General features: G+C 43.7%; 1 protein-coding gene across 1 annotated transcript in view; it reads right to left on the minus strand.

Moving 5' to 3' along the window:
• CUNH12orf75 (chromosome unknown C12orf75 homolog) overlaps positions 1 to 13,469 on the minus strand; it is a 33,836-nt gene extending 20,367 nt beyond the window's left edge. The window contains exons 1-2 of the mRNA XM_025882376.1: positions 13,107 to 13,469; positions 685 to 709 (exon numbers count right to left, since the gene is read on the minus strand). Coding sequence (XP_025738161.1) covers positions 685 to 709; positions 13,107 to 13,469 — 388 coding nt within the window. The remainder of the gene's footprint in view (positions 1 to 684; positions 710 to 13,106) is intronic.
• Between the last annotated feature and the right edge of the window lie 3,046 nt (positions 13,470 to 16,515).

Consider the following 16,515-nt stretch of genomic DNA (forward strand, 5'->3'; position numbering starts at 1 on the left):
GGGTGGGTGGGGCAGGGTCCATCCACTCTCCACGGAGTAACCACAAACACTTTTAAATAGTGAACTACTGCAATGTCCATACTGTTCTAGATGAGGTGTGGAAAGATGCAGAGAAGGAGCATGACGGAAATACTAGAAGGGCTCCTGAGCTCCAGGAACATCTCCTCGGGAGATACCTGCCCCTTGATTAAATGTCCTGTGGTTTGACTAGGTTGAACGGTCATATACATTCACTCAAATATCTAATCATCAACTTTAAAACAATTCAATGTGTGTTTGGTACATGCTTGCCCCAGCCTCTCCCCACTGACTCACTCTAACACATAGTCACAGGAGCTATGTGCTTAATTAATTCTGCCATACCTACTTGCTTTCAATTAGAAAAAAATCTCAGCACAAGTTGGGAAGGAAGCACAATTAAACATTTCCCTCTCTTAAAGTTCTGAGTTACAGTGCTAGGGCAACTGAAAGGCAGAATAAATAATAACAGAATAAGTAATAACACAATGATATTCTTCAAATAGCAGTTTAGTTATAAACTAGATGCTAATCTTGATTTTTGCATAATATAGCATGTATTCCCATATCTTTTCAGGCATACCTACATCTATCGAAAGGTCACGATCATGAAAAACAGCGTCTTCCTCAAAAAGAGTTTAGAAAATCATAATATTAACTACTTACACATCTTTAGCTGCTCCTGCAGGGCCTAGGGGGGAGAAAAGGTTTTGCATTATTGTGATAGAATTAAGACAAAAATGTGAAGCCCAATACCCATCTAAAATAAAGTTCTAGAAAAGACAAGTTGAAAATATGCCTTTTAAAAAGATCATTTCAAAAGAAAGAAAGAAAAAAGAGTAGGAAAACCATTACATTCAAATCTTACGTTTTGAATTTATTCTGCCATTTTTAACAATTTCTGTAAATTATAAGGTGTCGGTTCTGGAAGGGATTTTACAGATCACCTAATCCAGTCCCTTCATTTTACAGATAAACTGACAGAGCCGGGAAGTATTTTCATTTCGAAGTCACACACCTTCTAAGCTGGTGTCCACATGGCCTTGTTCTAAGTCACACAATACACTAGTCACAAAGCAAAGTGAAGTTACAAGACAGAGGGAGGTGATATCCTCAATTAGAAGTCTCAAGGATACCAGCCTAGCTCCAAAGGGAGTTACATGCATTTCTAACTCTGCTCCTATTTGCTACTGAGCCCCTCCCCTTGTCTCTGCTTCCCACCCACATGCCAAGAAACAACCTGTCTCTTTCAGACCCCATTCCTATCATTCATCACAGATTCTCTGCCACACATGTTCGATCCCATTTCCACACTTCCTCCTCCCACTATCCTCATCTGAGCGACAAAGACCTTGGTTCCATCTTTAGTAGGTACATAGCATTAATTGTCTTTTAACCTCTTAAAACCTCATTTCCCTCCCCTGTGTCAAATGAGGATAATAAGAGTATCTTTCTCAAAAGTCAATGTGCAACGAAACGAATAAATGAAATGACCGCTGCTAAGAGAGTTATTGAAAATGGAGCTGGGAGGACACTGATGAGGTGGGGCTCAGGCACATCTTCTGTCCCAAATTCTCAGAATTTCTTTTGCTGAACTCAGCTAAAAGCCAAGTCATCTATTTATGTCATAACAGACACAAACAGACTTTCTCTCTAACATGAGTGCTAGCAACCAATCACACGTAGCTTAATGTAATTGTACTTAAACCAGGACCAAACACCTTTTCTTCAAAACAATTTATGTAAGCCTTCTCTTTCTTCTTTAAAAACTCTATCCTCCTTTGTCTCTCCAGAGCATGTTTTCAACTTCGGTCGAATCCCCTGTCTCCTGGATTGCAATCCCTAAGACAGCAAATAAACACACATATGTAATTCTGCAGCTTGCAGTTGTGTCTTTTGTTATTTGACATTACTGTGAAGATTTGTTTTTTTAAAGATGCATGTCAACACTCAGCACAAAGTCCGGTACACAAAAATAGCTCACTAAGTTATTATTAGCAATCAATTTAATTAGAAATTAATATCTCAATTTCCGTATCTATGAAATGGGAATTAAAATAACCTCTGCCCAAGTCACAGAGATGTGAAAATAAGGGAAGATGTGCTACACAGTAAGCAAATAAGCCTGCAGGAAAGGTTACCGCCAAAACTGCAAGAACTGTACTCTGGTGATATTAATTTAAGATCTGTTCATCTGCAAAGTCAAAGCAGAGGATAAAGATAATCAACACTATGCCTCAAACAAATTCTTGTAAGGCTCTGGCCAAACCTTAACTTTGTAACAAACCTCATTCCTTTCTTTAGGGAAGATTAACATTCCTATGTCACAACTATTATTAAAATTGTATAAATAAAAACTGCTTTGGGGCGCCTACGTGGCACAACCAGTTGAGTGTCCAACTCTTGGTTTCAGCTCAGGTAGTGATCTTGGGGTCCTGGGATCCAGCCCCACATCAGGCTCTGCGCTCAGCATAGAGTCTGCTTGAGATTCTCTCCCTCTCCCTCTGCCTCTCCTGCTCATGCTCTCTCTCTCTCTCAAATAAATAAATAAATGCTTTGGAATCTGAGATCATAAAACAAAACAAAACAAAAATCCTAAAATTGAAAAGAAAAACCTTAACATAAGAACAAAGGAGCACTTTGATAGGAAAAGATAAGCAAAGGATTAGTGACACAAAAAACCCATGCAGATGCGTATTTTATTTCAGAGTCAAAACAAGCATGAGAATCTGCAAGAAAGTCTAGAAAGAAAGTAATATCCTGATTTTTGTATTTTCATGTTCATGGGGAAAATATGGAGAACATTTCGGGCTTTTGTCGTAGACAGGGGATGGGAGAGCCAGAGGGATCAGAAACTCTGATTCTGTAAAGTCTTACAGAGAGAAGAAAGCAGAGATCGTAATGAGGACAGTGAGTCCTCAGCAGAGAGATGAAGGGCCATCGAATACAATCCACAGAGAGAGCGGAGGGGACAGAAGCCATCCCACTCCAACTCAGGCGGGGCCCAGGGTGGCAGGGAAAGAACAGCAAGGAACAGGAAGGCAAAGACCCACATAGAGTCCTTGCTCAGATCATTCATCCAAAGGTCATGAAATCACTGCTTCAGTTTCTAATACTGGGCAGGTAAAGGCAGCTGAGAAGACAAAGCACAAAAACGTGTGTGGAACTAGTTTCAAAATAGCAACATGTTGTCTAATGAATACTGATTTTAATCAGCCACCAGGAACTCTCCATCCACTTCACCTGATTGCTCCGGGCTCCAGGCACCCTGAAAGCTGCTTCCCTGCTGGGATCACCACCTAGCAACCCAGTGGGCCGCGGGCAGATGCCTGGTGTTACCTTCCAAAAGGCAATCAGCACACCGTTTCTTCTGTTCTCAAATGTCCCTCCTTTAAAGGGTACCATCTATTTAATATGCACAATGGGGGTGGGCAAAGACGTCAGAAACTGCATCCAGTATACACGTGACTGTCATATGGGCTCCGTTTTTGTTTTGTTTTGTTTTTAAGGGAAGAAAATGTGCATCTTAGAAGCAAGGGAGCATGATATTAATGATAAGCTTATAACCAGGACGGTAGAACATGACTCCCGAACATAAAACTTCTCAGAGTGGGGAAAAACAAACAAACAAACAAACAAAAAAAAAACGTGTAATTGTTAGAAACCCTTGGCAAAACTATCAGAATACGTAGGTATATAAAAGGCAGAATATCTCTTTGTTCTGCAAAAGTATAAAATCATAAAATTAATAAACAGAAGAAAAATCATTATTACCCTCTCTACAGACTTGTAATCACACTTCACCTATATATGGATTGTAATTAACCAGATGGAGATCTCTACTCTAGAGAATTTATGCAAAAAAAAAAAAAACACTTTATCTAGAACAATTCAGATAGTGGCAAAATCCCATTTGCTTTAAGTTGTGTTTATGGTTGTGTGACCTACCCTTTGCTAAACAAATATTTATAATGGTATCTAATTCTTTCCAGGCCCCTGGGATAGAGCATTGATTCCTGTTAGCACCACTCCATTTCCTGCCAGAATGACTCTTTACTGTTTAAACATAGCCTTGATGTATTAATATAATGGCTTAGAAGAAGCAGAGATGGGAGAAAGGTAACAAGACTTCTTGTAGACTGAAAGCACCACAAAGTACGTAAGACTAAAGATTTGATGATTATTTTCCAAAACTGTATAAAGAATGATAATTTTAAGTATCTTCCTAAAAAAGGGGGGGGGAAGGTTTGCTCTCAGAAAAGTATTATATGCAGTTTCAGTGACACAAAAAGTAATTATAAATGGTTTGAGGTCTGTAAGGAAGAACATTTCCTTCTGAGAAGTAGGAAACAGTTAAACATTGTCGGTTACTCAAAACATCACTTCACCAAGACCGTGTATCTTTTATCTTTACGCACTTCAAAAGATTTTAATATTTTGTTCGAGTCTCAAAGTCAAAATACATAGCAAACCCAATTTATCCAAACATTCAGAAAACGTAATCTGATATTGTGGGGTTATAGAAAGATATTTGGGTTTTGTCCCCTCTTTCTGGCACAAACCTCCTAAAACCTTTGGAATTTCCTGAGTGATAAAGGTAATGGGAGCCTCTTCCATTCTAATGAAGGGACTCTGAACAGGACCCAGGATAGCTTCAGGATGGGGACGGGTCACCAGAAAAACCAAGCCTGGTTAGAAGCTTGGAACTGTTGGCCCCATCCCTGTCCCCAGGGAAGGGAGAGGAGCTGGAGATTGAGTTAATCACCAAGAGCCAATGATTCCATCAATCACACCTATGTAATGAAACTTCCATAAAAACCCCTAAACAATGAGGTTCTGAGAGCTTCTGAGTTGGTGACCACATCCCTGTGGCAGGAGGGTGGCACACCCCAACTACATGGGGACAGAGATTCCTATGCTCGGGACCCTTCCAGACATCACTCTATGTCCATTTGGCTGTTCATTTGTGTCCTTTATAAATAAACTGGTAAATTTAAATCCATAAGTAAAGTGCCTTCCTGAATTCTGAGCCATTCTAGAAAATTATCAAATCTGAGAAAGGGAGCTGTGGGACTCCAACAAATTTGTTGCCAAGTTGGACAGAAGTGGGAGTAACCTGGGGACCCAATACTTGCGACAGGTGTCAGAAGTGAGGACATCTTGTGCAACCTTGCCCTTAAACCTGTGGCAACTGACAGACTCCAGGTAGTTCGTGTCGGAAGTGAAGTGCATTGCATGACTCCCAGGGGGTGTCAGGGAATTGGAAAGTTGGATTGTATCAAGAGGGGGATAAAACCTCTCAGATAGTCTCCATGTTTTCTAACATGTTTTATAAAAATGCCGTGTCCTAAGAAGTAACTGAGGCTCTAAACAACCTCGGGGTGCTCTCTGAATCACACACCAAGACTGAATTGTATAGCACTTGCTTCAGCAAATAATGATTTGCCCTTCAGGTGTAGTTTGTAAGCTGTATTTCCTAAGTTTCTAATTACCTCCCACTCCCCAGTAACTCTAGGAAAACCTGTATTAGTTTCCTATGGGCTGCTCTAACACTTTCCCGAAGACCAGGCAGCTTAAAACAACAGAAATTAATGCTCTTGTTGTCCTGGAGGCCAGAGGCCTGAAGTCACGGTGTCAGCAGATCCAAACTGCCACGCCCCTCTTAGCATCTGGTGGCGGCGAGCGTTCATTCCTTGGCATTCTTTGGCCTGTGGCCGCCTTGTGCACGCTCTCTGCTCCACCCATGTCCCCCGTGTCACCTTCTGTTATAAGGACACTTATCAGTGGACTTAGGGCCCACCCAGACTATCTCAAAATCCTTAACTACATCTGCAAAGACCCTTTTTCCAAGTAAGAGAAGATTCACACATTCCAAGGGTTAGGACTATCTCAAAATCCTTAACTACATCTGCAAAGACCCTTTTTCCAAGTAAGAGAAGATTCACACATTCCAAGGGTTAGGACAGGGACACCTCTTTGGGGGCCACCATCCAACCCACTATACCTTCTTATCCCTGCCCTCTCCCAATCCCTCCAAAACCAGAAATTCTCTTTTGGAAAAGAAATACAGAGCAAAGTTAATATTGGAGGGAGGGATTAAATTTAATGTAACATATCTTACATCCCACAAACACAGGCAAAATTGTATTCCTAGAGCATGATAAAGCCAGTCAGCTGCAAAACCACTCCGTGGGTTCAGTAGTTTTAGGTAGATGGGTAGAACATCTTGGTTCCTACAGACAGATGTTCCTTTATAATCCAATCATTCTCACAAATTAAGAAGAGTAAACTGTAGTGCCCAGCATGTCTTCAACATTGTTCAGATTGCTACATTTACCATTTCGAGTTTCCTTCCACGTGCCAAATCCTAATATAAAGAAAAGATCTATCTCTTAAAAGAAAGGTCACATACGTTTCTACATTCGAAAAACTGGCCTACCGGCGCCTTTTTTCAGCATGGTCCTATTGCACTGTATAGAATTTACGTAATAGACCGGAAATAGTCACAGGTAAATGAATTGCTAAGTTACGTACTAAGTCATATTTCTATCTTCCAACTGAGTGGTGATAATTTAAACGCACGCACCAAAAAATAACACGATGTACGCGAGGAATTTCTAAAAAGCACTAAAGATTTTCAAATCACTCTTCTCTCAGCATAAATCATCAGAAACATAAAGGACTATGGCTCTTGTGAGAAATAATAAAAATACGCAGCAATGTCTTACTCTTTATTTGTTTTGTAAAAGAAAAGAAAACGCCCCCTGAGAACTATATAAACATAACTGCAGAAAAATAAACAAAATTCTCTTTAATTTTGACAGCTCGTGATGTCTCTTCTGACCCATAATAGTTCCAAAACTACATCATAGTCTCAGTTTGGCCAAAAGAAGTGGAACAACAGCTCTTAGTTCATCCAAAGCAATGTTATTTTTCAAGAAGCCAATAAAAGAACTAGATTCCTAAGTCATTTTTTTCAATAAAGGAGAAAAAAAAATCAGGTCAATGTGTCCTAGAAATATAAAATTCTGTTCATGAATATGGAAGCTCTTGCAGAAAATCTCTTCATTCGCAGGTTGTCCTTGTTGAGCATCTACAGTTTAGGGAGCTAAAAATTAATAAAGGCAGCCACATAAGGACAGACATAAGGTAAGGCAGTGACATCTGGCTACTATATTATAATTTAAGCCATGTCCATACTGAGCGGTAAGTGGCTTGTGGCCGAACTGACTACCTCACTGAGGTCACCTTCATGACCCCTGCACGTGGCCATGAGGTCAGTCCCAGGGAGCTGGGACGCATGAACGTCCTGATTCCATCGCACGGGTGGTAAGTGCCTGGACAGAGGTATTTCCGTCTCCCGTCATTCACCGTCACTTCCAACGTGGAACCTCCAAGAGTGTACTGATCACCTACATCTTCCTGCCTTCCCTTTAGAGGCAGCAGAACCTTCTGGTTACCCAGGCATTAGCTGGGGTTCATGTTTACTTCTCCCTCCCATTCAGCCCATCCTCAGCCTGGCTGGCCCAGGGGTCTCTGGCATCAACGCCTCCAGACCCTTCTCACTGCCCTGACCCCAGACAGCCACTGCTGTATGCCCACTCTTTCCTTCTACACCAGTTACAAAAGTCTGTCCCTATATTCATAATAAAGAGCATAGTGAGTACTCACAATGTACGAGGCACTGTTCTAAGCACTTTACTAACATTAACTCATTTCATGTTGCAGTTGGTTCTACTCTTACTCCCCCATTTTACAGTTGAGAAAACCAAGGTACAGTTTAAGCAAGTTAGCCCAAGGTCATGCAGCTGATATATGACAAAAGCTGGATTCGAACTTGGGCCTTTTGACACCAGAGCCCACCCTCAACTCCGAGGCTTGGCTTTCCTGCCTGTCTATCCTCCTCACCCTCCATTCTACCCACTCTTCCTCCCCAACACCCTATAACACACGTGAACTCCTAAAGCCAGTCAGGCCAGACTTACTGGCCCTGAAATGCATGGAGCCCATTTCCGTCCCTATGATTTCATGCAGCGCTAAGAATGCCCTCCCTTCCATTATCTGCTTATCCCAAAAATGACCTATTCTTCAGAACCAAATCAAGTGCCACTTCTTCCAAGCACGCTGCCCTGACTGCGTGAGGTTTTATTTTATTCTCTCAACTGCTGTATCGAGCACACAATTTAGGACGTCATTTTGCATCTTCTTTGTTTCCCCAATATGTTCGTTCATTCAACAACAACAACAAAATTTCTTTGTGAGCCAAAAATTCCGTTGAAAGTTTGGATCCTCGTCTAGAGGCTGAGGGTACAGCTGGGAACAAGATGCAGGAGTCTCTCGTGAGGCCTACACTTGGAGGTAGGGAACAGAAGAGGCGATATATAAATAAACAAAACAACAGCTCTCCAGCAAAGAGAGTTTCAAACAGAGAGAAAACAACAAGGGTCAGCTCAGCATGTTCAGGGAACTGAAAGAAGGATGGCGGGGCTGGGGGCTGGGGGTGGCGGCAGGGAAACAGCAGGACACATAAGTGACTTCTTGGATGCTATCAACAAAATTTTATATTATGTCCCCGATACGGCTTGGGCTCACGCTACGCACAGTGGCAACATCTCAGTCCTACCAAACCATTTATAGATGTAAATTAAGGCTGGACCACAGAGCTACATCAAGAGAAGAGAATGCAATTATCTAGCTAATTGAGGATGAAGAGAAAACTAATCTAAATAATTGGACCCAAAAGGATTGTATTAACTCCCTGGGTACACTGACAAAATAGGATAAATATTAAACTCCTCCTCTTCAGACTATTGTTATATAAATAGCAGAAGAACCATTACAGAAACTGACAATAAATTCTGACAATAAACTGCCACGGAGTTATGATCTGACAGCTGCCAGTTACAAATCTCTGACAGAAAAACTACAACTAAAAAATTCAGTCAGCTATCATGAGCAGAATACTTCTGAAATAAGTCCTCTGCAGCAAAGAATTTCTACAGCCTTAGCCTGTGCTGACACAGGCTATTGTAGATATTTGGAACCATCCAAACATTTAAGGGATTTTCTAGTTTACCTGAAAAGAGATTGCCTGGCTTACATTACAGACTTGCTCACCCATCTATATGTGTAAGTGTATAAGAGGGAATGGCTGACCTGTTCAGATCATTAGCTCAACTGCAGGGCTGCTCATTTCTCTGCCTAGTTAAAAACCATGCTCAAGGAAAAACAAGGGGACAGAGAATCTGCTGAGAGGGAGGTGGGGCTGGAGAGCATAGAGAAACAGATCAAGAGCTTCCTGCCTTATAGAAAATGTAACACTTTTAAAATGGATTATTTAATCCAGATGTTTCTCTATAGTTTAGGGGATAGACTCTATGCAGGACAAATATAGTAAATCTTCACTGGATGGAAAAGAGAAGAAGTCCTCCTAATACAGTTCTAGGTTGGGGAAATCAAATTCCTACGTTGAGAGAGTGACCTTACTAAAACATGAAAATGGAGAAAGCTCTTATGCAAATGAAATGGTTCTCAAGACCCCATCTGGACTGACAGCTCAACTCCTCCCCGAAGCCTCCTGTGATTAAACTATATTATTCAACATCTCCTGGGCACTTGGATGTTCCACGTGTATTCTATCATACTTTGCTTTGCTATTGTTCTCCAACAGTTAATCTTCCTACCTAGACTATCAGCTTCTCAAGAGCATGAAAGTTTGATTTCGTTCAACCACCCACTGCTGGATGCCCAAGCCTTGCCTTACAAGTTCCTAGTAAAGTGCAGTCCTCTGCATGGAGAGGTGGACTGGGTGTAAGCTTACAGTTAGAAATCTTTAGGAGAAATCTAACTTGTAATTATCTAGAGCCTGAGTGATCTAGAGGCTGATTTCTATGGCTGTTTGATCATTTTACTGCACATCAGTTTTTCCACCTTTTGGACATACAGAATCAAATTTACTCAAGCACACTACTAAATATCAGTTTGTCTTATTAACCAATTTCTCTAGACAAAAGCCAAGAAAGGCAGTTGTTCAGATAGCTCAGGGAGAGGGCAAACAATTATCTCGTTTTACCTGCATTACTTACAGAGTAAAACAGGGCTTATAATGGAGATTTCAGATTTAAAGGTATTATTATAATGTGCTAATGCACCCTTTGGAAGTAGATTTGCCATGTTCTTGTAGAAAAATGATCAGGGAAAGCCATTTCACCTTCGACATGGTAATATTCCACTACTCTATAATAATTACAGTTTACACAGTGTTTTTACTCTGTAACTCAGAAATGTGAAATGAAATGCCCATAGCAATGCAACCAGCATAGAGCCGAAGTCAAGCTTGAGCCTCACCCTCCAGGCTCCAAGTTCAGCACCCTTCCCACCTTCTCTCTGTACTTTGTTATTTATGTGTCTATGGCTGGCTGGATGGGTGGACTGATTGATTGCTGAAAAGCTTAAGTATACCTATTGAATTGTATGATCCTGGGACATTTCAGGAGTTGGGCATTGTAAAGTACCTCGAGGACAGAAACAACATCTGTTTTTTTTTTTAAGATTTTGTATTTATTTATGGTGGGGGGGGAGTAAGGGGAGGAGCAGAGGGAGAGGGACAAGCAGTCCCTCCACTCCACACTGAGCATGGAGCCCGATGCGGGGCTCAATCCCAGGACCCTGAGATCATGACCTGAGCCGAAACCAAAAGTCACTCGGTGATGAACTGAGTCATCCGGGGGGGGCCACCCGGGACATCTATTTAATGCATTTATTTCATGCCACTTGGGTTCGGGACCACAAGTTCGCAACTTGGTCAATAGCATATTTGATGCTGATGTCAAAGTTCACAACCAAAACATATTCAAATACCTTTGCCCTGTGGTTTATTTTTCTTCATCTAACATATTTCCTTTCTGAAACTAAAGTCCTACCACCAGCTGACAGAAAAATTTCAAAACAACAATGACCAAATCCCAAAGCTAGCCAGCTGGACTCTAGCAAGGACATGTTTGGGGAATGACTTCGCAAAGACCAGGGCAGATCCATCAAAGAGGTGATTCGGTAAGTCCCTACTCATCATGTTCCCTCCTTAATGTTTTACAGTCTGCACTCTATCTGGTGCTTCCCTGAACAAAAAGCAATTTTTAGCAAAGTGCAAGCTAGAGGAGACAACAACATGCTCTTCCGTGAACTGTCCTTCATAAACAAAACAGGCTGCTCAACAAGAAGGCATGCACTTGGAGTGGTTTTTTCAATGTACCTATACCTCCTTTTACGTAACAAGGGATGTGCACCTCGGCGGGGGGGGGGGGGGGAGAAAAGGTCAACCAAATATCTGTAAGGAGAATCAGATTTTCCCATTTTCTGACATTACCATTTCCAAATTACCTTATCATCACTCTGTTTTAGCAACGGTGCCCCTCCCTCCTATCCCTAAATCTGACAGGCACTTCATTAATAAATAAAAATGTTAATGAACTAACCTAGCTCCACTTGGAAGGAAAAGTTACAAATCCTTCCTATGATTTTTTTTTTATGTGGATAACTGTTCTTAGCCTTTTTAAAGAGAGGGTGCCCATGCAGTGGATTGCATAGGACCCCAGTGCCTATTAGATTGAGAGACACAGTGCCTGGTGCAGGATGTGGCCTGGATACTGTTCCAGGTTTCCATGCAGAGCTTTCTGGCCATTCTCAGAATCTCGTTTGCCCTTGTTGGCATAAGATGCCAACCGGATAACTAACCTGTCTCACGGTTATATGAACGGAAAAGATTTGTTCTCTGGTGGCTCCCTGCATATCCCAAGGAGGGGAATTTCATTTAAGATGGTAAAGATTATCTTTCAGAGATCAACTTTACAGTGAATCATTACCTGGGTTCATTCACGGCTCTAGGACTAGAATACCACATATTTTAGTGTCTTCTCAGGGAAAATAGAATATTCCATGTGTGGTTACAGACAAAGAGGAAACACAAACTTGGCCAATTCAGAGCAGATTTCTACATCTGATCCCACGAAGTAAACGTCAAAATAAACTTTAAAATAAATAAACGAAAAAGGCTTGAATCTTAAGCTCCATCTTCCACAGATGTCTTGGTTAAGAGAAGTGACAGGCCCAAGGTCACGAAGTTATTGAGAGGGCATGCACCCCAGTCTGCTAGGAAATACTGCAGCATCAGACAGCTGTTTCCATTTGCAGGTGGGGATGGGAGTTCTTTATCCAAAAGGATCCTAAAAGAGGCCAGCAGATACTACTCAAAACAGATCCAGATTCTTAAATCGGGAGACACGAGCTGGTTTAAAAGGGAAAATTGAGTTTTGTAATAAGTCACTTGACACAAAGCCTGGCTGACTGGGGGAATCTAGGAGATCTCGTCTGCCAATCAACAAAATGAAGTGATATAAAATAAGTTTTAATATATTTTTCTAATGAAAAATATATGAACAGATCACTGCTAATATTAAAGCTCTGTCACACTTAATCTAAAGCATCCTTAATACTGCAGGTTCTCAGAGAAATCCTACGAGCAACCCACCCGCTCTCAGGCATCAGGACAGACTCAGATGAATTTTCAGAGCCCGGCTCGCAGTTCTTCCCAACCCCACTCGCACCACCACCACCACCACCAAAAAAGTCCTCAATTGCTCTGCCGCACTTTCCCGTTGCAGCGTCAGGGTTCCGAGGGGCTAGCGGCGAGGTCTGCGGGGCGAGCGTGGGAGGGAAGGGAGCGGATGCGGGCCACCGCCAGGAATCCTCACCCCCCGGAGGGCACCGGGCTACCCGCTGCAGGGGAGCCCCGCCGCGTGTCCTCCGCGCGCACCCTCCGCAGGATCGCCCTGCAGGCTCCCCTCGTCCAGGCGTGACCGCCCCTGCTCGGGGGAAATGCCCCACTTCGGGTCCCTCCAAAAAGTGGGCGGTCTGGCCCACCCGCCCCCGCCCCGTCCCGAAAACGGGGACGAGGAGAGGGGGTTGCACGCCCTCCCTCCCCCGGGTCCCAGCCGCGCTCCGCCGCCTCTCCCCTGGCCTCTCCCGCAGCGGCCGCCCGCCCGGCAGACCTCCCCGCCGCCCCCGAGTCCCCGGCCCGCGCCTCCGCTCACCTCGGCCGGCGCCCGCGCTGGTGGCGGTGGAGTTCCCGCAGCCCATCGCGCCGCTGGCCGGGGAAGCAGCGCTCGGGAAGCTGGCGGCCGCCGGTCCTGGGGGCGGAGACGGAGGCGGAGGGCGGTGCGCCCCGAACCGGAGGCCGGCGGGGGGCGCGCGGGACCGGGGGACGCGCGGGGCCTCCCCTTCCCGCCGCCGAGGGGTGCGGGCCAGGGCGCGGCGGGCGGGCGCGGGCGGGGCGGGAAGCCGCCCGGCACCCCTTGCCCTAGCCGCGGTCGGGGTCCCCGCCGGACCCGCCCGTCACCTTGGCAACCACGGCGACGCCCAATCCCCGGCTTCCTTCGGGCTCTCCGGCCGGGCATTGGTCGTCATGAAGAGGGGGCGGGAGTTTAAAGTGGGTTTGGGAGCGAGGGCGAGGCTGGGGGCGTGGCCGGCGCGGGCAGCCGGGCGAGGCGGCAGGGCCGAGGATGCTCACCTACTCACTTCCACGCCCTATTTGCCTTTTCTTCCCCACTTCCCTTCCCTGGTTCAGGATGTGGGCAGGAGGGGAAGCGGCAGAAACACCTATTTTGCATACAGTGGGCGCCCAATAAATGTTATTGAATGATGTTATTCAGGTCTGAAGTCAACACTGAAATCCCATTTCTTCTTTAACAGAAAGCTAGTGGAGCTCTGTTCCCCAATATACTTGGACTAGGAAAGAGCATGAAGTCTTCCCTAGGCCGGTCATATCAGCCTACTTCACTTTAATTGCATTTGCTGCAATTTTGATAGCCTGCAGGACCTTCACTCACTTAATGACAGAATTGTGAATGCACTTGGCACCTTTCAACCTAACATTTGGGCAAGGGTTACTGGAGTCAGAATGAGTCACAATCCCTGCTCTGCCCCTTAATAGTTGTGTGACCTCAGCAAAGTTACTTAACCCGTTAGTGTATCAGTTGTTTTACCTGTGAGATGGCAGGAATAACTGAGGCACATGTAAACACCTAACACAGTGCCTGATCCCAAATAAATGCCAGCTATTCTTGTTCTTAAGCCCTATTAGAATTGAATAATAATTCCCTGAAGGTAAGGACTGATTTATCATAGCATCCTCCTGGCTCATAGTACAGACTCAATAAGTGTTTTGTGAGATGAATTCAAGCCAGGAATTAAATCTCCATTTTAAATCCATTTAATATTTATAGAGAGCCTAGCCTGTGCCAAGTCCTTTGTTAAAATTAAGTTCCAGTGATACAAACATGTAAGGAGCCAGTCTAACCAGGCAGACAGCTTATAAACAAATTAATTACAATATAGCAGGGATGTTAACAAAGGAATACAGGGTACCACAGGAGCCCAGAGGATGCTGGGATCCTGGTTAAAAGACTTTAGTAAAACAAAACAATCGTATTTAGAGAAAACCTTGAGCTAGAACCGAGGCCCTGGTGGACTGTTGAACATGACCTTTGAGGCGATGGAGAGCATGGGGTAATCTTCTCATTCAGGATACGCCATCTCTCCTTCAAAACTTAGATATACCTGGGCGTGCTGTGAGATGGGAATTAATTCTTGGGCAAATAAGGGTCTTTCTGAGTTGTCTGACTTCTAGAAGCCCTGCTTCTCTACCTTGGCCTGCACCATCTTGGTTCAGTGGCTCCCTCCTTACAAATCCAGAATTATGCAGGGGAGAGCAAAAGGGGAGGACTATCAAGTAACCAAAGCAAATACTCTTGCTTACTTCTGTGCTGACGCTGGACTCCAGTCGTAGGACACTTGGATGAAAGAGAAAAACAAAGCCTGACATCCAGTCAGTGGCCTGACACCGCGAGGCCTTTGGGTTCTTCTGTTAAACACAGTTACACAGAACACCAATCTCAGGGCCACTCTCTAACTCTGAGGAAGTGAGATCAAAAATAAAACCACCCAGTAATCTTATCTGAGTATGACAAAAACAGGGTCACCGGCAAACCACAAACACAGCATCACTCAATCCTGGCTAACATGAATAATCTGCTACTTTTTTACCAGTTACAGTTTTGGCCCCATCCCAGACTTCCTGCCTCATAGATGAAATTTATTAAGAATATCCCACCATAGAACTGTCCCTCCTTCCTGACAATCCCCAATCCAGAAAAAAAGAAGTCCTGCTTTCTTAAACCCCAACCATAACCACCTAACTTGAACCCAAATCCTATAGAATCTTTTCTAACGCCCCATTACTGAGATACCTCATGGTTCCTTGTGGTGTGCATTCTCTTTCATTGCAAAAGCAATAAGCCCAACTTGCCCAGCTACCAGCATGTTCCTGGTGGTCTTTGGTGGGAGGACTCTGACCCTTGTAAATGATATGTATTCTGCCTTATAAGGTTATAGAGTGTGTTATCTATTCACTCTTTCAACAAACACCATTGAGTGTTTGCTTTGTGCTAACCACTTTTCTAAATGCTTGAGATGGGGCAGTGAGCAAGGCACAGAGGAAAAATCTAGTGAGAAGACAGATCAAAATCAAACAAAAGATCCTTTTAGATACTATAAGTGTGCTGGGAACAAAATAAAGCGGGGCACTGAAATAGGGGTAGAGGGAGAGGTGCTGTTCTAGGTAGGATCATCAAGGAAGACCTCTCTAAAGAATGGATATTTTAGCTGAGGTGTGATTGATGAGAAGAAATCAAACATGTGAAGGTCAAGCAAAGAGCATCCCAGGCAGAGGAAAGGGCAAGTGCAAGGGCCCTGAGGCAGGAACATCCTGAGCATGTGTCATAAACAGAAAAAAAGGCCAGGATGGCAGGACTAGAGCAAAAATGGAGGAGGGTAGTTGGGGAGATAAGCCAGATCGCACTGGGTACGATGGGCTTTGTGAGAAGTTAAAATTTTACTCAAAGGGCAATGCAAAGTCATTTGATGAGACAATGTATGCGAAGCTCCTAATAAACTTCCTAGTAAGTGCCCTATAAATATCAGTCCTCTCCCTGATGTGAAGTGAATGAAGAAGTCTAGCATCTCCTTTTTCCCTTTTAGGAATTTATTTTATTTTTATAAACAACAGTTAATTGCATTTGGGTGTTTTCAAAAACAATGAGTCAAAAGAAAATCATTAATGCATGTTTCATTTCCTGACTGGTCAGTTTTGGCTTCTTTCTCTGTGCTAGTTAAATCACACCACTGAGCTGTTGTTTTCATTCTTCAAACAAGAACTGATGTGGTGGTGTGAGGGAGAGAGAAGATATGCATGACTGCAGTTGATCTGGCAAGGAAAAGAAAGCAAGACACAGGAGAACATGGAGCTAAATAAGTCTCAGCTTTCATGGTTTTTCTTCCATAAAGGGTTCCCCACAAAAGGTTTGGCAGCCCGAGTTTTATTTTTGTTTTTCTCCTTTTCCCTGTTGACATGCTGCAAGATGGCTGCCTCAGTTCTGGGTAGCT

This window comes from Callorhinus ursinus, unplaced genomic scaffold (assembly GCF_003265705.2).
Source record: "Callorhinus ursinus isolate GAN/ISIS: 27379988/994484 unplaced genomic scaffold, GSC_fseal_2.0 scaffold14, whole genome shotgun sequence".
Classification (NCBI taxonomy): Eukaryota; Metazoa; Chordata; class Mammalia; order Carnivora; family Otariidae; genus Callorhinus; species Callorhinus ursinus.